Source organism: Cicer arietinum, chromosome 6 (genome assembly GCF_000331145.2).
Source record: "Cicer arietinum cultivar CDC Frontier isolate Library 1 chromosome 6, Cicar.CDCFrontier_v2.0, whole genome shotgun sequence".
Taxonomy (NCBI): domain Eukaryota; kingdom Viridiplantae; phylum Streptophyta; class Magnoliopsida; order Fabales; family Fabaceae; genus Cicer; species Cicer arietinum.
In genome coordinates this window covers 15,044,961-15,066,503 of record NC_021165.2, presented here as the reverse complement: position 1 = coordinate 15,066,503, position 21,543 = coordinate 15,044,961, and the positions used below count along the sequence as shown (strand labels likewise).

General features: G+C 30.8%; 2 protein-coding genes and 1 pseudogene across 6 annotated transcripts; 1 reads left to right on the top strand and 2 right to left on the bottom strand.

Moving 5' to 3' along the window:
• Positions 1 to 844: 844 nt before the first annotated feature.
• On the bottom strand, positions 845 to 6,283 carry LOC140920637 (putative disease resistance protein RGA1; annotated as a pseudogene).
• Positions 6,284 to 8,544: 2,261 nt separating this feature from the next.
• LOC101513294 (uncharacterized) lies at positions 8,545 to 11,233 on the bottom strand. 2 transcript variants are annotated; one of them, XM_004504939.4, is made up of 8 exons: positions 11,091 to 11,233; positions 10,856 to 10,999; positions 10,121 to 10,333; positions 9,984 to 10,020; positions 9,715 to 9,788; positions 9,546 to 9,639; positions 9,365 to 9,447; positions 8,545 to 8,870 (listed from the first exon to the last, which is right to left on the bottom strand). In XM_004504939.4, the coding sequence occupies exons 3-8, from the start codon at positions 10,190 to 10,192 to the stop codon at positions 8,697 to 8,699; spliced, it is 534 nt and encodes a 177-aa protein (XP_004504996.1). In that variant the 5' UTR covers positions 10,193 to 10,333; positions 10,856 to 10,999; positions 11,091 to 11,233; the 3' UTR covers positions 8,545 to 8,696. The 2 variants fall into 2 exon arrangements, with proteins under 2 accessions (XP_004504996.1, XP_004504997.1); XM_004504940.4 differs by having other exon boundaries at positions 10,121 to 10,210.
• On the top strand, positions 11,163 to 19,617 carry LOC101513821 (protein POLLEN DEFECTIVE IN GUIDANCE 1-like). 4 transcript variants are annotated; one of them, XM_073370160.1, is made up of 11 exons: positions 11,169 to 11,302; positions 12,192 to 12,331; positions 12,616 to 12,719; positions 13,058 to 13,146; positions 13,246 to 13,319; positions 16,205 to 16,361; positions 16,682 to 16,849; positions 17,424 to 17,521; positions 17,618 to 17,740; positions 18,414 to 18,482; positions 18,582 to 19,617. In XM_073370160.1, the coding sequence occupies exons 1-11, from the start codon at positions 11,170 to 11,172 to the stop codon at positions 18,786 to 18,788; spliced, it is 1,362 nt and encodes a 453-aa protein (XP_073226261.1). In that variant the 5' UTR covers position 11,169; the 3' UTR covers positions 18,789 to 19,617. The 4 variants fall into 4 exon arrangements, with proteins under 4 accessions (XP_073226263.1, XP_073226261.1, XP_012572493.1 ...); XM_012717039.3 differs by having other exon boundaries at positions 16,205 to 16,435; positions 16,711 to 16,849; XM_073370162.1 differs by lacking the exon at positions 12,616 to 12,719 and having other exon boundaries at positions 11,163 to 11,302; positions 16,205 to 16,435; positions 16,711 to 16,849.
• Positions 19,618 to 21,543: the final 1,926 nt, after the last annotated feature.

The following is a 21,543-nucleotide window of genomic DNA, read 5'->3' as shown; positions in this document are numbered from 1 at the left end:
AAGAAGATCAAAGCATGTTCCGACTAGTAACTGAAAATTGTAAATCTTGAAAGTAATAAATATAGAAGAGAAAATTCATCACTTTTATCAACAAGCAGTTGTGCAAACATAAAAACCAAAATACCATAATGTGTAAGATGAGGTAGTGAGATATATATGACTTCAAATATAATTCATCCAAAACCTACCTCTGGTTGCTTGTACTATGCTTTTCACACAACAAAAATCTACACTTTTCTCTAAATTTAGTGCTATGTGATTATGTCTAGTAATAGATTGGAGGCTAATTAATGTAATTGGCTTTTGAAGCATGTGCATTTATGAAATATAGTTTATGTTCTTTAGTTTTATCCCTTGTTCTACTATCTATCTAACCTTGAATAAGAATATAACATAGATATTTGCAGAATTTGTAAACATATATATAGAGGAATAATTTATAACTACACATACACATATACCTCCTACATATTGTTTTTTTTTTATACATTTTTTTAACTGAGATATCTCCTGTATTAAACTATGAGAATATTCTCTCAATATAATTAATATTTATTTAAGGAGTTAACATCTCTAAAAATATATATTTTTTTTTTAATGTACCATCAATTTTATTTTTTTGCCAAAAAAAGGTGCATTTGATTTTTTGTAACATTGGGATCCATCCAAAGGACAATTGAGTACCCACACTTAACATCGTTGAAAAATAGGGCTGAAAAGACATATTATAATTGAAATACTAAGATATGAGAAGAATGCAAGCAACTAATACACTAAGAGACAATAAACCAATATGTAGAAAATAGTAATAATACACACATTTAGATTTATTGACAGACATAATAAGAATAATCAATGGAAAGTTTTGTAACATCAATTCAACTACAAGGGTCTGAACCAAAGTGTGAGCACCTCACAATTTTCAATATCTTAAGAGAATGAAACCTTTGTAATACTTCACATGTGAATGACTTGAGATTCTCGCAATATCTTTAGAGAAGTGAGGTTTTGTAACATCTCATTTGGAAAACAAGTTATATCCTCCTTACCTTTGAAACGAAGTGATTCAAGACTATCGAGTTTATGAATTGAGGTGAGCAAATCTTGGCTGCATTTCCCATGTATACATAAATCACCTTGGCTGCCAAAAAGAACCCTTTTTTCTTGCCAATTATATACAAGGTTAGTGTTTTCAAGGAAGTCAACTTCCTTATTTTGGGGGGCAAGTTTGTAAGTGAATAACAGTTGTTAAAATATAAGCTTTGTACAGATTTCAACTGTATCAAACTATTAGGCAAGTTAAGAGATGATAACAATTGTCTAACTTCAAAATTTGCAAGTTCCACAACTTATATATGGATATCGGAAGAATTTACCATTAGATAGATTCAAGTACCTTAAATATTTTAAACAACCAATTGAAGATGACAATTTTTTTTTCTTTCGAAGTCGAGCACCCTTAGAGAATAACATTTCAATACATGAGGTGAAAGTAGCTCAACATGTTTTAAACAGGTCTTCAATTATTTCACTTCATACAACAAGATTGAATTGATATCCTCTAAAGATTTCCTCCTATATATTGAGAGGTGGCAGATCCGTTCAAACGTAATAGGTACAATATTATCATCTATAACGAAGCATATTGTTAAAAAATTTGTTAACGATGAATATTTGAACCTTTCTCCACATAGAAAGGGAGTCCAACACCCAACACATACCTCTTCAGCAATTGATTGAGCAAGATCATGAACAAGATCATGCATTTTGAAACTTTTAATTTTTCTGATCTTTCTCAATATCTTGAAAAAATGATTTTTAATATAATTCATTCAACATCTCATTGCCAATATCTTCTGCATCCAATTTTTCATTGGATGAAATAAAGCCATTAGCCATCCAAAGTTCTATTAGAAAGTGTTTGCTTATTATTTTATCTTTGGGAAATAGTGCACACAAGGCAAAACATTGTCTCAACTTTATTGGCAAATGTAAGTAACTTAATCTTAGGGCAAGCATGAAAGAATTCTCACCTTGTAAACTCCATAGTTTGCTTTCCTTAACATAGAGCCACTCCTTTTCATCTCTTTTAAAAGGCAAAAGACTTCCTAGTGTGATTACTGCACAAGAGGCACTCCAACACACTTTTCTATTATCTCATTTCCCACGACCACAAGCTTTTCATGTTCTTCCCAACAATCAGAGTCAGATTGTTTTGACAAATCATGAGTAGGCATTGTTCCCTTTCCTCCACAAGCCAATAGAGATCTCAATCTTTGCCAATTCTCATGCCCATCGTCCCAAACGTCATCTAATACTAGCAAACATCTTTTTCTTTGTATCAAATCCAAAAGTTTTCTCTTCAGCCATCTTTCAAGTTCCAACTCACAAAATGTAAATGCAAGATAGTTTGTTTGGTTTGGGTCGAATTGTGAAGTCAACAAACAAGTATCCACTATGAATAATGTATCTTTTAAATTTTGCACAAAGTTGCTGATTTCCTATAAAATTCTATTTTATTTTAAATATTAAAATATTATGTCTATAATTTAATATGAATTAAATATATTTTTTATCCTTATAAATATATATATATATATATATATTTTTTTTTTGGTTCTAGTAATTTTTTGTTTGTTTACATTTCATGTAATATAAAAATAAAATTGGTCCTTAACATTAAATAGACAATACAAAAATTTTAATGGACAAAGGAACAATTTTTAGTTCATGTAAATATAATCGTTTTTAATTTTAGTCCCTAAAAAATATTTTTTTAAATTTCATTCTACAATATTCAAAAAAATTATTTTTTTGTCCTTAACGTCTCTAATGAAGTGCAATAATTTGTATAGTTATTTTTATAAGATGCTTCAAAAAATTTATAGTTAATTATTTTTTTTGTTAATTTATCTTTATAATTTTAATTAAAATATTCTTTTATGCTTTAGGTTTTGTTCATTATAACTTAAAAGAAATAAAATATACATTAGATGATAGATTTATTTTAATAATTATTTTATATTAATATAGTTGTAGTTAATTTTATACTAATTTTATTTTAATTATAATATTATATTCTATGTTTATTGTTGTAAATTTGTTTTTTTTAATTAATTATATTGTTAAAGTTACTAGAATTAATATATATGTGTGGAGTATATTTGAAAATAAGTTATCTAGAAAGCTTAAATCAACTGACAAATAACAATATTATTAGATTGAATACCATATTTCGAGTTAAAATCCTGAACCTCAATATTGTTTGCGAATGTTTTTACTATTTAATGTATAAATAAATAAATAATTACTGATTTTTTTGAAACATAAAATGAAAACTAATTTAATAATAATAATAATAATAATAATAATAATAATAAATAAATAAATAAAAGAGAAGTTTAATAAATTTTAAATTATTGAAGTGAAAATATTTTGAAAAATACTTGGCATAAGTTTATTATTAATAAATATCAATTTGTATGTTATTTTATAAACCCTAATTTAAAAATATAAAATAACATACAAATTGATTTTTATTAATAATAGACTTATGCCAAGTAATGTTTAAAATATTTTTAAATATAAAATAACATACAAATTGATCTTTGAATATTGCAACGATGAAATTCAAAAAAAATATTTTTAGGGACTAAAACTGAAAATTTTTATATTTACAGGGACCAAAAATTATTTCTTTTTGTCAATTAACATTTTTATAATGTCCACTTAAGGTTAAGGACCAAAAATATATATACATTTTTTACATTACATGGTGTAAACCAAAAAAAAAATTATGAGGACCAAAATAAAAAAAAATATATATTTACAGGAACCAAAAGCATATTTAAACCAATCTTATTGATTAATACAATCCATGCAAATATTATTAATAAGATTTTTGTAACTTTAGATATGCAGTCCTTATTGTTAATATTTTTTTTCTACTTAGAATTGGTTTATTCAAACTTTTTGTTTTCTTTGAAGTGTTTTTTCCATGATATATTCAAACTTTATGTACTTTTTGACATTTTCAAATCTACAAATGAATTATAGAATTTATTTTATGTAAAAACTTGGTTAACATGAGACTAATCAGTGTATAGTTAAAGAGGATAGTCCATTTTAATGAAAATGTAAATACAAATTCATAAAGATTTATAAAGAGGTGTTTAGCATTCTTCATTAGTTGGATTTGAGTGTATACCAAAGACTTTTTAGGATAAATATTACACTTCTTCACTAAGTTTTAGTCAAACAATAGTTAATGTTGTCTTAGTCAAAGTAATTGATATTACAATATGACTATGCATACATCAACGTAAAAATGAACTATTCGGTTTGGTAGTAAAAAAATGAACAACTTCACATGTCTCTCAAGATTTTCTTTATATATTTTAAGAGCTCGTGTATAACTTAGTAGAAAATAATTCGTAGATGAACACAATAATTTAGGCATACATATCAGGAAAAAAAATAGAAAAGTAATAATTAAATAAGGTATAATTTTAAAATAATTAAAAGAGATATAACTTTTTGTATTTGATGTGCTCAAATTCTTGTGCCTACAAAAAATTGCTCATTAGTAGATTGGCTTGTAATCATGATTTAAAAAATTAATAAATTTAAGAATGTTAAGATGTAGAAATTTTATGAAAGAAAACTTTGTTGATAAACTCTAATTTGTAAAAATGTAATGTAAAATTTAGAAGAATTGATATTGCGTATACGTGTATGGTGGTGGATTGAAAAATTCAACATGATTTGATTTAAACTTTAATGGTAGCTTTTGCTAAAATCAATATAGCTTCGTAATTTTGTCTATTCAAATATGTATTAAATGATAATGTGGTCCTGATGTGTATTATAACATTCTTTCATGAGTAATAGTTTTTCAAAAACAATGTTATAATAGTATTTCAAAATATTACAACAATTCTTCACTTATACAAATATAACTAATAGATATATATATGAAAGAAACACTTCAAAGCAAAATAGAAATTTCTTGGGGTTCAAAAGTCTTAAATAATAATATTTTTTAGATAATAAAAATGTTATTTATACAAAACTCTCAAATCTAATGAAAATTTGACACAAAACAGTAGTTTGTGTGAACTTTGTATTTGAACTTCAAGTAAATACTATAAGTGCAAACAAATTATATATCTAGTCTTTTGGATGGAGATCAATTTCAATTACTTTAACTATTGTTTCATCTAAATAATTAGAATGTGAAATAAATTTTCTAAATAATTATTTGTCATTGTTAGGAAATATCAAGAGCGAGATACCAAAAATTATAGGCAAGAAGAGTTTATTGATCTTTAAGACAAAAGAAATTTCAATTAGTGAAATAGTTAAAAGTTATTCATTTTCAAACAATTTTTGTTGTTGTATTTTTCATTTTTATTTTGTTTTGAATATGATATGTGTTTTTTCAATTATAAAAAGAAAAAAAATACCACGAAAACACATTAAATATCTTAATTAGGAAATAAATGACATTCTAATTTCTATGTATGATTTTTAACAATAATGACAACATAGGAACAATATTATTGAAATATTTGTGGACCAAAAATGTACCACACATTAAAATGAGTGTGTTTTTGTTACATTTCATAATATCTTTATCAATTGGTAGGTGACTTGAACCAAATAGTGATTGAAAAGCAATAGATGAATTTTTATATATGATAAATAATATATTGAAGATATTGAGTGATTTGTTCTTTTTTGTATGAATTATTAAAATAAAATGTGTGATAAGGAACCAAAATCTTTAAATATATTGATTAATACTAAAGATGTTAAACATATGAGATAATAGTAATTGAATCTCCAAATGAAATAATTTATTTTACATTACATATTAATCAAATAAAATAAAATGAAAATAAAGTAAAACATGAAAGAAATAGTGTGCTTTAGGAAATATCACATCAAATTTATATATATTTAGATTATATTTTATTTATAATTTAATATTTTTCACGAGTATTTATAATTTGAAATTGATAATATGAAAGTTGGATGACTTAGTTTTGTTTCACATCATCACCTTAGTTCAAACTCGAATAGTCAATGAGACACGGCACCGCTTTATTTGCAGAGAAACCGCCGCAATCCCAATCTTCACCGGAAGAAGAACCGCAAGCACAAACCCTCGCGGGTGGAGAACAAGCTCAGTCAAGAAATATTCGATCTGGTTTCCGTTTGCTCCAAAACCGGACGAACCAGCTACTCCAGTAGCTTCCACTAGCTCAATAGTCACGTGCATTACGCAGTTACTGCGTGCTACGAGATGTCTAGCTCTAAACCGTTGAGACAGAGAAGCGTGAAATTCTATTTCAGATTTATCCACCAATAACAACAATAATAACTTGGCAAATGTTCAGAAAATAAATTTTTTATTTTTAATAAAGCAAATTCAGAATTTAGATGGAAGACAAGGTTATCAACATGGACCAAGCATAGAAAAATATACAAAATGTAAAACAAATACAAATCCATTGAATCAATGGTAGCAGCATTGAATCAATGGTAGCAGTAAGAAAAGTCCAAATCGAGAGTTGAAACAAGACTGGATTTCTTCCAAGCTTGAATAAAATAGGTAAAATACATTGTGTGGTCGTTTATCTTTATTTTAGCATCAAGTTTGTCTTTTATGTTTGATCCCAATTTCAAACCACCTAAAATGAAATTCAATTTTTTTCCAACTTTTTCAATAAACTCATGCTATTCTTAAGGAGCTTTTGACTGCAATAATCATAAGAACATAAATCTTCAATCAATTTATAGAAAAATAATTAAACGAGAGATAATTCAACTGAGAGACATTTTCAAATTTTTAAAATTAAACGCGGAATTCTCTTAATTTAGAATCATGAAATCACCGGAAAATTATTATGTTTTTATTAATATGATTGATAACAAAACTTAAAGTAGATTTTTTAAAATCTCTACATAAAAATGATTGAAATGAAGTTAGGATTAAAAATAGTTTAACATTGTAACTTTTACAAACACAAAGGACTAATTCGATACAGAAAAAAATAAAGCACTAATCTGATATTTTTGCGAAACTTCAAGAACTATGACTACTAGATGTATTTTGCCAAAACAAATACTATATGAAAAAACAGCCCAAAATATATTATCTATCCTCTCACCATCTTCTCTAGGTGTTGTAAGACTTGATTCAGCTTAAGATTAAGAGTCCATTAAGATCATGTATGCATCAAGATTAAGAGTCCATGAAAATGATTAAATTGAAATTGGCAAGTTTCTGCTCGACCTAGATTCTCACATATATACCAACTTTTTTTCTTCTCATACTATTTCTCTTCTCTCTTCACATCTATTACATGTTAAAGTTTTTCTAACTTTGATTCAATTCAATAACTAATTACTAAATATCAGTAACAACTAACTATACTAGAATCTATAAATGCTTGAGATACTCAATAACATCATAAATAATAATACTAAAAATGCTGCTTGAGACAGGTTCGGCCCGGACGAACTATAAAAATGAATCCCCGTGATAATTATATTTTTTCTTGCAAAAATTTATTCATTATAATTAAGTCAGATTTTAAGGCTATAGTGCAGAAACCACATCAAAATCAATCTCAAATAAAAGAAAAAATCAAGTCAAAATTTTAAAAAAAAATCCCTTCTCCTTCACCAACTAGGCATGGTGTTTAAAACAAATAAACATAATATATAAACAATAATTCAATGAAACAACACAGAAAAAAAAAATCAAAACTAAAAATGTTCAAAATAAGAATGAAAACAACCATTGAAACAACTTAAAAGAAGAATAAATAAGAGAAAAAACTTGGTAAGGATGAATAGAAACAAACCATAACTAAACGATTGAGAAAGAAAGACGGGTTGCCGGAAAACAGTGCCGACAGTGGAAGGTCGGTGGTCTTGGGCGATAGCAAAGGATGGTTTTGGAGTTTTGGGTTAAAAGGTAGATGGAATAGTAAGAAATATAGAAGTGACCGTAAAAACACATACGAGAAATTTATTTATATGATTTTTAGTTTTAATAGAAAACGGTTTGAATTAAAATTTTAATTATTTCAATTTCGAGAAAGATGTCCAGATAGCTTTAACAATAACAATATAAATATGGACATTATGAAAATAATTAAATGCTATTAAATAATTTAATATTATAAATTTTAATTTAATATTATAAATTTTAATTTAATATTAAAACATCTGTAATAATTTTTAATTCTTTAAAAGTAATTTTATTATCTAGATGTGAGAATTATCTTGTTTTAGATAAATTTTAAGAAGTCTTAAATCAAATCATTAATATGGTTTAATTCAGTGCAATTTTTACACCATAAACACTCCTTCTCGTAGGAGATACATAGATGACCTAAAAACCTTCTCAAAAACCACTTCCATGAGAATGTTTGAATCAAATCTACCGATTGTTCAAAGAGACATAACCTTATTGAAGAAGATATACTCATTCTACGAATTCCAAAAAACCCAGACGAACGAGGGAACGAGTGCCAAACCAAAGCAAGGTGTTGTTTTAACTAATTCAGAATAATTAAAAGGTAACCTTACAAAGAAGAATCAGGAAATGAAAAACTTTCAATTGCATGCAGTGGCCACATTCCACACAAGAAATATAATGGAATTATGGACCGTCTCACATACTAGTTCCCTGATAGATGTTTGTCTAGAAAAGCTCTAGCCAGATTACTGAAGCTCACACTAACTTCTTCAGCTGTTGCATACCTCTTGATGACATCAACAACTTCAGGCTTTAAAACCTCTTTCTTGTTAGATTCATTACAGACATAATAAAGTGCCCCAAGTGCATAATTTACCTGATCAGGTGAATACATTGGTTGTTTATCAAATTGTTATACTTTATTAAGTGAATTAAAACTAGAACTACAAATCAACTATAGAAACATTATATGCTCTATAACTACCAGAAGCAATTTAGAGAATAATATATTAATGATGCAAATTTAGTAATTATAAGGGTATACAAGTTTATTTGAAATCAAAAACAGAAAATAAAAAAGCATGTTTGAAATAATTGAATTGCATATGAACACTTAAAGTATTTTCCTTGTATAAACATTAAGAAAATATTTTAGTGATGAAATAGCAAACATAAATCATGCCAATACATAATATGAACTTGAGAAGTAAAAAGGTGTAGACAAGCAATTTTGAGAATCTAGCTGTTCATGGTTCGAAAATATCCCTTTGGCCTACAAGCTCAAGGGTCTGCATTCTTCAACTTGAGATTCAAACACAATCACAACACAACAAAATGAAACAATGTCAACAAATAAGCTCTAATCCTTACAGTGTTCCTAACTGGGCTTGATAAACATTGAATGATAAGAGGAATTCCACCAACTCCAGCTATAATTGCAGCATTGGCTGGATCTGCACACAAAAAAATCATATTCCTTATTGTCAACTAGAAAGATAATTTAATCAAGTAGAAACCACAACTTCATGAAATGTAAAGCAGCTAGAATTACCAACACAGCCATTGCAGATCCCTCCAACACCAAATTCTATAAGCTTTTCATTGGGTTCAGTTATACAGTCAAGGAAAAGTTCCAAAACATTAAGCTGCAATTACGCAAGGGCATCTTAATTCATCTTGTGTAGTTTTCCTTATTGCAAAGACAAATGACGGGTCCCTACCTGGCGCAAGAAGTTAAAATTGTAAGGATCATAGGCGAAGTTGGCCAAATTTGCCAAAATCTTCTCTTTTGTCTCTACAAAACACAGGAAACAAAAAATGAAATTGATTGAAAGTAAACATACGCGTTGGTGTTCGACACCAACACGGACCGGACACTAGACACATTTGATCTGAAATGTTAGCGCTATATAACCAACAAATAAGATGGTAAAAAAATCCTACAAACAAAGGTGTTTGAAAGATTGTTTAATTCACAGAAACAACATACCATCCTCAGATGCGATCTGAAACTGAGTCACCAATTCCTGAAACAAACGTTATCCATTTAGGTTCTCACACTAAACCAAATCATCACAACACAGATAATCAAACGGTAGTTGAAAACAAAAAAGAAAAAAAGAACACCTGAAGGTATTGCAACCTAGGAGTTCCATATCTTCCTGTTCGCTCTTGTTGCCTTTGGTCATTGGTGAACATGAATGTTGTTCTCTTAGTCTAGTCAATAAAAAGTGAACACTGAGGATTGTTTGATAGATTAGGGTATTATGCCGTACTCTCTCTATCAGTGGCGGAGCTTGGCTGATAAGTTTGGGGTGGCCGACATAAAAATATTCAAACCTTATATGCAACATAAAACACTTATCTATATCAAATAATTCTTTTACTCTTCTTCATTCTCACAAACTTATCTAAATCAATCAATTTAAGAAACATAAAACATCTTATATGCAAAAAAAAAAAAACTAAAACACTTTATATGGACAAAAAAACTCAAACAAAAATGCAACAAAACTCAAACACCTTCTATGCAACAAAAAAACTGAAACACTTTATATGGACATAAAATCAAACACCTTATGTGCAACAAAAAAACTCAAACACTGTATATAAACATAAAATCAATCACCTTATGTGCAACACAAAAACTCTAAACAAAAATCAGCACTAACGTCTAATTGAAACTCCAAATCAAAATTTCAAACTCAATGCTAACAAAATAAGCTTTAAATTTCATGATAACTGAACAACATAAACAAAAAGCTGCACTTACAAAATCAAAACCAACAAAATAGAAATCCGAATTCCAAATCAAAACTAAGTAACAAAAATCAGCACTAACTAACAAAAATAAGAACTAACAAAATAGAGAGGCGAACAGAGAGGCAAGAGCGACGAACGGCCACCGCCACGGAGGCAGTCAGGCAGAAGCGGCCGCAGGCCCGTAGCTAGCAGATGAGCAATTCGTGATTCGTAATCTGACAGAAAAGGGAGAGAGAGAAACGGCTGGAAGAGAGAGGAAGAAAGAGAAAATCGAATTAGGTTTAGATATTGTTGTAATTTTTTAGTTTTAATCAGGGCATTATAGTCATTTTACCTATATTTTATTTTCGGTCCGCCGCGGCTCCCTATGTCACTACAAAGCTCCGCCCTGCGTGAAAAGCAGCACTAGTTTTATGGATTCGGCGGTTACAGATGTTGATGACGGTTGCAAGAAGGAAGTTAGTTCGGTAACTTCTGTTGGTGTTGTAACATCAGAGACGATGGAGCCGTTGAAAGTAAAGCACAACTTGACCGAAGAATCGATCTGTGAGTAAAATAAATGCTCACGCGCTCTCTTCCCAAATATAACTAGAAAAATATAATAGGAAGGAAATTGGAACAATAATTTAAAATCTATCTTTTATCAGTATACTCCAATAATTTGCCACATATATTATTAGTAGATGTAGTGCAACATATAAAGCGATTTAGCTAGATACTAGTACTATTTATGCCTTCGATTTCGTATTTATTTAATAAACACATTTTTTTTCTTTGCCAACGAAGGTTAACTATACATATTTTTTTAATCCAAATTGTGTTCAACTATTCATATTTTTAGATATTTAAATATACATGATACCTGTTAATAATCTAAATTATGTTTAAATATATATGATATTTATTTACTAAGATTTATGTTCATACATACACCCAAAAGGTTTGGTTAATAATGCTTAAAATAAACGTGATTTTTATTAACTACAATTTTTGTGTTCTTAAAAAAAGAAAATATCCAAAGAAGTATACATCTCTTGTTTTTTTTTCATGAAAATAAAGATGGTAGCTTCTGAAAAAACTGAGAAAAGCTATTCATAAAGTACTTTTGTTAAGCTTAAACAAATGCCCTAAATATAATTGATTCTCAAACTCTTTCTAGTTGGTTCTTTCTTGGTAGTCAAGTAAAATTTGATGTTGATATGTTTGGTCAAATAAAAAGTACAATTTGATATAAACCCATGTTTTTTAGCTCGTTCCAGAGAAAAATAAATATCAGTTTTGACAGGTTTTAGTTGTGGCCTATTTTCTTCTTATGTTTCATTTGTTCATCCATCAAACTAAACTAATCAATGGTCTCTAATTCTCATTATTTCAAGAAACATATTGCCTTTTGTGTCTTATTCTCTTAAGGAATTTATGTTGTACATGTTTTCAGTGAAGAAATCACCCTTAACATACTTCTTGGAGAAATTGTACAATGAAAATTCATTATGGAGCACAACAACTGTTGGTAATGAAAAAGGAAGAGAACGAGTTTATGACACTATCTTCCGCTTGCCATGGAGATGTGAATTGGTACTTTGTATACTTTCCTTTTCTTCATAAAAATTGAAAATAATGAGAAGGAACTGTATTTGCAGTTCTTGATGTTTGTCTATGGGTATACTCCAGTTTTTAGTTGCTGTCAAACTCATCAATTGATAAGAAAAAAAATATAACAGAGAAATTTTGGGAGAAGGATATATAACCTGAAGTTGTCTACTTACTTGCACTAGTTACTTTATAATCGTGTTTGTGATTTCTGTTCAGTTATTCTACATTTTATGTCTTGTTATCTCAAATGCTGAATGCATTTGCAGCTTATAGATGTTGGCTTCTTTGTCTGCTTCAATTCATTTCTATCATTGTTTACTGTGGTACCAACAAGGGTAGTTATGACATCTTGGAAGCTTCTGAAAACAAGGTTTACCACCTTTCTTCAATATTATTCTGTTATAGTACTTTGCTGTCAGTTGAGTGTTCCTGTATGTCACCCGAATGAAGCACTTGGTTTAATGAGACATTCTACATGATACAGGCCTAAATTATTAATTGTTAATTAGACTAGATTACCCTGTTTCTATGTTCACTGAAGATTTTGAATCTTCATCTGCTTCATGATATGGTCTGCTAATTCACGTGCTTTGATTTGTTTTCTCTCTACTAATTCTCTCATGTTGTGCTATAAAACTTGTGGTGGTAATTCTTGATTTTCAGTTAAATACTATCAATATGACCTTGTCGTTGTCATGCTCGTGGCAGGAAGTTCAAGAGGCCGTCTACAATTGAATTGTCAGATTTGGGCTGTTTTGTTATTATGGCTTGTGGAGTCACTGTTTTGCAGCAAATAGGTTTAGTGATAGTCTTCTTTCATAGTTGTATCTTACATATTTCCTTTTTGTATTGATCAGGTTCAGTTTCTTATACATATTTCCTTTTTGTTGTTTTAGATATCAGCTTAATATATCATATAATCCGTGGTCAAGCAACAATCAAATTGTATGTGATCTACAATGTATTAGAGGTGAGCATAAATTAATCCTTACCCAAGTTTTATTGATTAATTTGGTCTCCTTACATACCAAATTTCTGGACGACAGATTCAGATCAAGATGAACATCCAAGTTATATTTCTTGTGTGGCATTTCCTTGCCAAAATTCCATGTCATAGATATAGAGAAATAACTTGGTGTGACCGACATGATATTCCGTAATATGAAAGAATGGAATTTTGACTTGTGAATGAGAAACTTTGATATGAAATGTCCTTATTTTTTGAAACTAATAATATCCATATTTTTTTCCCATTTTATTTTGTTAGAACATTAGAAATATCTTATAATATCTTTTATATTATATCAGAGAATCTTGAGTTATTTTCTATGATCAACTTATAATCATAGAAAATCTTAGAATATCTCTTATTATTATTATTATTATGATTTATTCCTTATTTAGGATTGAGTCTATGTTTCTCTATAAATAGAGATTAGTATTGAGTCATTTGTAATCAAGTCAACATTAAGCTATTATCAATAATATTCAAACCCTTATTATTTCTCTCCTCCTTTTCTCTAAAATCCCACAATTTCAATGTTGAAGTTATGGGATTTTAGAGAAAAGTAGGAAAAAAAAATAATAAGAGTTTGAATATTATTGATAATAGCTTAATGTTGACTTGATTACAAATGACTCAATACTAATCTCTATTTATAGAGAAACTTAGACTCAATCCTAAATAAGGAATAAATCATAATAATAATGAGAGATATTCTAAGATTCTCTATGATTATAAGTTGATCATAGAAAATAACTCAAGATACTCTAATATAATGTAAAAGGTATTATAAGATATTTCTAATATTCTAACACTCCCCCTCAAGCTAAAGCTTAGCTTGCTACAAGAAAATATTTTGCTCCACAAAATAATAAAAAATATGGAGAGGCAACTCAGGGATGCATGTGAAGTCGGAGAGAATTGCTATAAATATAGCTTAGCCAGATAGTCTGATTGATCGTCAGCCTGAGAGAAATTCATGGGAGGCAATTGAAAAAAGCAAGTTTCGTTCTTCTAAAAAACTGCATTTGGAAGCTTCAAACCAATAATAATGGAGACTCAAAATATTTAAACTTAAATCTGCTTCAAGGAGAGAAAGGCAAGGTCAGTACATCTGAGACAAATTGTCAAGGTAAAATAAGTCATGAAAATAAAAAGCACCGTTAGAATAACCACTAACGGAAGAAGTCATCACTAATATAATTCATATGTGGAAAAAGGGACACCACCGAAATGATCGTCGGTGGGAATAGAAGCCATTGTTATAATATATTAGTAAGAACTAAATTGCATGACAAACATCGAAGAAGAAGCAGCGCGACTCTAATGAAACGAAGTCATGATCAATCAACGGAATAAGAAAATGCATCCAAAATAGGAGAGATAACGGCTGTTTGAACAATGACACATATTTTCGTTGATCAAAATTGGAGAGTAAGGGCAGATCTGGAACCATCGAAAGAGAATAATCGTGCACCAAGAAGAATCCCATCAGTTGAATTGCAAATCTTCCAAACCTGTCAGCTAAAAGCCCACTCATAAGGGCTGCAACAGTTGTCACGACAAAGGCTGGAGAGTTTCCTCCACCAAAAATCCGATCCCTTCTACTAGCAAGTGACTTGTGAGTAAAATCATACATCTGCAATATCTTATTATCCCGAAAATTATAAGCACGATCCATTTGTTTCAAACACTTTCAACAGGGTAATCCCCAAATTTTCCACATGGTTTACACCCCCACAAAATGAGTCACAAGTAGCCACTATGATCACCAAAACCAGGATGATAATTCTCAATCATCTCTTCATAACGATCAACCAAAATCCCCCAATAACCATGCAAATAATAATGATTCTCAAAGTAAACTTTATCACCCCATTGTTCTTTCTAGCGCCATGATTTTTTTCCCAAAGTATCCTATAAGGGCTACCTTCATGGGGTATTATGATTTTTTTTGCACAGTGAACAGTACCGCGCGATGAACAGTGTTGCGACTGATCTGCTGAAAATAAACGAAAAGCTACAAAGAAGGGGTAAACTGAAATTGGGACACGGTTTACCGAAAAAATCTCACCGATTTTTGGAATGTTAGAAAAGAGAAACTATAATTATATTTTCTAATTGTTGGGAACTCGGCAGCGGAATAGAGGCGGGATAGTTCAAGGAGGATCGAAATAGGCTCTAGATACCATGTTGAAGTTGTGGGATTTTAGAGAAAAGTAGGAAAAAAAATAATAAGGGTTTGAATATTATTGATAATAGCTTAATGTTGACTTGATTACAAATGACTCAATACTAATCTCTATTTATAGAGAAATATAGACTCAATCCTAAATAAGGAATAAATCATAATAATAATGAGAGATATTCTAAGATTCTCTATGAATATAAGTTGATCATAGAAAATAACTCAAGATACTCTAATATAATATAAAAGATATTATAAGATATTTCTAATATTCTAACATATTTTTATGTGTCGCCTGTACTTCTATAGTTCTATCCCCTAGGGAAAAATGTGGTAAAAATTTGGTGTAAGCTCAAATTACAGATATGCTGAAAGACCATGCAAGTATTACTAAAGCTATTGTATTGACTTCAGTGTGATCTGAGATTTGGAGCAACTCAAAATGAAAAAGTAACATAATGAACACTATGATTAGTGTAATACATATGGGTATCTGTAATGTGGCCTGTAGGTTTTTGACCAGTTTCTTTTCTGAACTACTCAAATTGTAAGCTCAGGTGTTCAAGGATTCTGTTTTGGTCCTCTGTCTTGTGTTGATTGCCTAAGTCTCTTGGTGATCTGGATTGAAACTTAAATTGTTACTTGTTTTTGAAATTTCGTGCAGATATTCGATAAAATATGTCAAAGTTTTAATGGGGATGTGTTGCAAATGTTATTTCATTCAGCAGAAGGACTAGCAAGATGTCCCCCTGAAATGCCAAGTATGAGATTCTGGATATGGAGATTTATTTCTGACCAAGTTTTAGCTGTTGTTGCAACAAATATCCTTTTCTTTAGGACTATACTACCTCCGGTACCTTATATAAGGAGAAGAAAAAAAATCAACAAGGCCAAGGTAAGGTATTTAATGATATGATTTTAAAAGATTATTCCAAATATAACCCTTATATTAAATGTTTTACATCCGCTTATGTGTTGAATAGATAAATTAATAAGGGTATAAAAAGAATTTTAGCAATGAATGCATCTCAAAATTAGTACCAAGAAAATTACAAAAATGTTTCTTATATATGGACAGGAGGGAGTAGTTTTTTTTACCTGTAGTTACTTACCTTGGGTTAGTTTCCTTGACTAGTCATACTTGTTCATTCCTTTATCTTATTAGCTCAGGCAATCACTTTATCAGCCTGCATTGTTGCTCACTACAATGCACTGCCAGCTTTGCTGGTATCGAATAATTTTTCTGAGATCAAAAGCTATGTGTTTAAGGGATACAATAAGGATAATGTTCACAGTATGGTGTACTCTGGTGAGTTATCTTCTCAACAACATTTGGCTTTCTTTCTTTCTTAGTAGCATATTCGGGATTTCATTTCGATTCATTTAAAACATGAAAAAAGGTGTCCATGTAAAAGTTATCTTTCTTTCTCATTGCCTAATTGTTAGAATACTATTTAAGTGAGTCCTCAGAAGCTAATTTCTACAAATTATCTCCTAAATTTCAATTACCACTCACTAAGTGGCATCCCTGTAAAAATATAAAATTTACCAATTTAGTTTGTTCTCAGTGTGGATACTTACTATTTAAAATGATATACCTTCTCATCAATAATGATAACCTAGTAAAATTGCTTTAATGTTTTGAACTGTAAAACTTGATTGATTTTTCTTATCTCTGAATCTTGATTCTAGAATATAGGACCTTCCTTTGTCACATTGCTCTCCACCTCACCCTTGTGGTACATAATACAGTTCTTCTAATAGGTTCTACATTTGATGAAGGGTCTGTTCTGCATTTCATGTTCAGTCTTATTTATGATGTACCTTTATATTTGGCGTATAGTATTTTCTGTTAGTCCCTTTTACTTATTGCTGACAAGCAGATTCCATAGAGAGATTCCACATCTCAGCATTTATCTTATTTGTTTTGGCTCAAAATATTCTGGAGGCAGAAGGCCCCTGGTTTCAAAGCTTTCTCATTGTAAGATTATATATATATCATAAAGTTATCAAAATACAGATCATTTCCATTCTTGGCTCAGTTTTTCTTAGGTCAGAGCTATTTTGTGTGGTGCAGGATATGCTTTTGGTTTATCTATGTGAAGTGGCTATTGATATTATCAAGCATTCATTCATTGCCAAATTCAATAACATTACTCCCATTGCGTACTCTGAGTTCCTTGAAGATTTATGTAAACAGGTATTGTCAATTGATTTCATGTGGATATTATCTGTGCAGTATGACTAGTAATTTTTGCTTAAACGGGTATTATAGCTGAAACCACTTCTGCGTAAGATTGTTTATTTTGGATTAGCAGTTTTTAAAACCAAAATTTTCAGTGGAATATGTGAGTCACACTTGATTGACACTAAACTGACAGAACAAAAATATAGTTCAGTTATTCAAAATGCAAAACTTACTTCTTTCATTTCAATTCGCTATTTATCTTGGGTTTCATAGTTGTATTATCTGTCTACTGATTTAATATGCAGAGCTTGGGTAGGCAATGTTAAGCAGTTCGCTGCTCAAATTGAATCTGCTCCATGTCTATCCAATAATCTATCTTTAGTTTATGATCCAGGATCCATCTTCCAGAATGAATAAGTTATGATTTGTAGCAGTTTCTCATATAATAGAGTGTTCATAGAATGTAGTTTTGTGAGATAGAAAACAACAGTATTAGTCAGCATTTAACAAATCCAAACAATAGTATTAGTCAGCATTTGAAAAATCCTTCCGTTAGGTGTTAAGAATAACAAATTCTGGATTTTTAATTTGTTTTGTATTCTGACCAGCCATTTGCAGTGACATTTTGTATATTTTATTTGATGCATCTTTTCAAATGCATAACTCTGGCATTTTTATTTTGTAGACTCTACATATGCAAACTGAGGATGTAAAGAAAAATTTGAAATTTGTCCCTCTTGCTCCAGCATGTGTGGTGAGATTGAAATTATTTTAGGGCATGGCTAGAAGGAAAGGTTATTTTCCCTGGTTTATGACTGTTGATTTGATGGCTTTTTTTCTTTCATGTTCTAAGGTCATCCGAGTTCTGGCTCCGGTATATGCTGCTAATCTTCCTTGCAGTCTCCTTCTGTGGCAGTTTTTTTGGATTATACTATTTTCAGCAATAACCTACATTTTACTCACAAGCCTCAAGATTCTAATTGGCTTGGTTCTAAAGAAACATGCCACTTGGTATGTTAATCGCTGTCAAAGGAGGAAGCATCATCTTCATCCAGATTAATTCAGGGACCTTCTGTTAATTTGATGCTCTGTGCTTTTAAAAGATTCCTTTGCTTGTGCCTGAAGATTACTTACAGAAAGAACTTCATAAGATAACTTATTGATTTGGGGTCACCATAAGAACTTGGCAAGTATGGTTGGAAACAGCTTTAAGTTCATCCAGAAGGTTTTTAAACTTGCAGGTGAGCCAGAGCCTAGTGGGTGGTAGTTCCTCATTTGCAGTTTTGTTACCAGTGAACAGTTTTTTTTTTTCCAAAATGAAGAACATGAAATTTCGGGTTGTGCATTATTGATGGCATCCATTTGGACTTCCAACACCATGAAAATACAGAAACTTTATAATCTATGTGTTGTATTATGGTTATAATTATGTAAGAATTCTTTGAACATTAAAGCATGTGCAATATGGCAAATTGAGAAGAAAGCTATTGTTGCTTTTGGGAGAATGTCTGTTTGGTGGCATGGTATTGAAAATATACACGCTATATAACTCTTGGTGATGGGGCCTGAGCTTTGATTCTTGGAATAACTAAGGAAAGGTACACAGTTTTGTTGTGTGTGTGATGATAAAATCTCAGTGATAGCATTCTCAAAATCAGTGTCAACCCTATGGGAGCAGGTTCAAAGATGGGCAGACATATGCACGTGTTTACCTGTGTTTGGTTAAGCAGTAGGCAACCACTACCGTGAGTAACACTCTCATCACCGCAATTTTTAAAAGCTGTAACATGTCAGCACATACTACATCTTCAAGTTATTTCAATAGCATGTATGAGAAATTTACGTACGATGTTGCGATCTTGGAATAAATATTGATGTTATGGTTCGAATGATAAAATGTAATAAATCAGGTTTATTTGTGTTAAGAAGTCTGGAAAGCACCCGAAACAAGAGCAGACAACATACTCCAGAGCTGTTTGAACAGCAACTCGAACATAAATCACCTGCGAAAAATCCATAAACCATTTAACCACAAAAATGAATCTAGAAAAAATTAATATTGGAGATGGACATATTAACAAAGAAAAGAGAAAGCAAGAGGAAGAAGAGAAACAACCACTCTAGGTTTCATAACATAGAATGAACCAAAACCGAAGTTAATAGGGTTACACTGAGTATATATATAAGAAAATAGAATTGTCTAGAATTGTCTAAAATACTCTTATTACTAATATATAATAATATTATCTAACATCTCCCCTCAAACTCACGATGCATTAACATGGAGCATCGATAGTTTGTCAACTAAAAAAAACGAAAACGTTTAATGGAATGCATTTTTGTGAACAAATCAGCAATCTGTAAAGAAGAAGAGACAAACAGTAGAGTAATGATTCTATGCTGAAGGTGATGACGAGAGGGGTAACGAAGAGGATCAACAATCGCAGGAGGTGGTTGGACAGCCGGGGGGACAAGAGGGATGTCACCAAAAAAGAAGCAATAATCAAAGAGAAGAACCAAGCCAACAAAAAATCAAACCAAAAAAGGAGCGACCAAAAAAAGGAGCAACAACCATATCAAAATCAACAGATAGGAACAACCAAAGAAGTAGCACCACGAAACCAAAACCAAACAAACCAAGGAGCAACAACCATATCAAAATCAACCGATAGGAACAACCAAAGAAGTAGCACCACGAAACCAAAACCAAACAAACCAAGGAGCAACAACCATATCAAAATCAACCGATAGGAACAACCAAAGAAGTAGCACCACGAAACCAAATCCAAACAAACCAAGGAGCAACAACCATATCAAAATCAACAGATAGAAACCACCAAAGAAGTAACACCACGGAACCAAATCCAAACAAACCAAGGAGCAACAACCATATCAAATCAACAGATAGGAACCACCAAAGAAGTAGCACCACGAAACCAAATACAAACAAACCAAGGAGCAACAACCATATCAAAATCAACAGATAAGAACCACCAAAGAAGTAGCACCACGAAACCAAATCCAAACAAACCAAACCAAATAGAACTAAACAAAACTAAATCATATCAAACCAAACTAAACAAAGAGAGAAGCAACAAAGCAAATCACTAGAGAGATTAGCAATCAAACAGAAGAAGCCACAGACAGAGCGACAACACAGAAGATCAAATTTTCAGCCTCATCCAAGTATCCAACCCTTCCTAGAAGGTCAATCATACAACCATAATGCTCAATCTGAGGCACAATTCCAAATCTCTCCATTTCTTTGAAGCATCTTCTTCCTTCCTCTACCAAACCACAATGGTTGCAAGCAGATAACACACTAGTCATTGTTATCTCATTCGGTTCAAATCCTTCCCGTAACATTGCTGCGAATACTTCTAACGCTTCCTTCGCACAACCATTGACACCATAACCATTTATCAAAGCATTCCACGACGATGTATCTTTTTCATTCATCTCCTCAAAAAGCAATTTAGCTTTTCCAATTTCCCCACATTTTGCATACATATCAACCAAAGCATACACATGAACATCTTCATCAAGTCGGTTCCTTTGCACAAACCCATGAATCCAAACACCCAAATCCAAAGAACTCAAATCAGCAACAGCAGGAAGAACACTCACAACCGTCACTTTATTCATTTCCACATCCAAACGTCCCCTCATTTCCCAAAACAACTTCAACGCATCGTGCGGTCGTCTATTCTCACAATATCCCCTAATCATCGCATTCCAACTAAGCACATTCTTGACAGGCATACAATCAAACAAAACCCTAGCCGCCACAACATCATCATCCTCACAATAACCAT

Excerpts from the sequence above, each read along its gene's own strand:
- LOC101513821 (XM_012717039.3), top strand. The coding sequence starts at position 11,170 with ATGGATTCGGCGGTTACAGATGTTGATGACGGTTGCAAGAAGGAAGTT. Across the intron at positions 13,147-13,245 it reads CACTGTTTTGCAGCAAATAG|ATATCAGCTTAATATATCAT; the intron begins GTTTAGTGATAG and ends TTGTTGTTTTAG. Across the intron at positions 16,850-17,423 it reads TCACAGTATGGTGTACTCTG|ATTCCATAGAGAGATTCCAC; the intron begins GTGAGTTATCTT and ends GCTGACAAGCAG.
- LOC101513294 (XM_004504939.4), bottom strand. The coding sequence starts at position 10,192 with ATGTTCACCAATGACCAAAGGCAACAAGAGCGAACAGGAAGATATGGA. Across the intron at positions 9,640-9,714 it reads ATTTTAACTTCTTGCGCCAG|CTTAATGTTTTGGAACTTTT; the intron begins GTAGGGACCCGT and ends GCGTAATTGCAG. Across the intron at positions 8,871-9,364 it reads CAAGCCCAGTTAGGAACACT|GTAAATTATGCACTTGGGGC; the intron begins GTAAGGATTAGA and ends TCACCTGATCAG.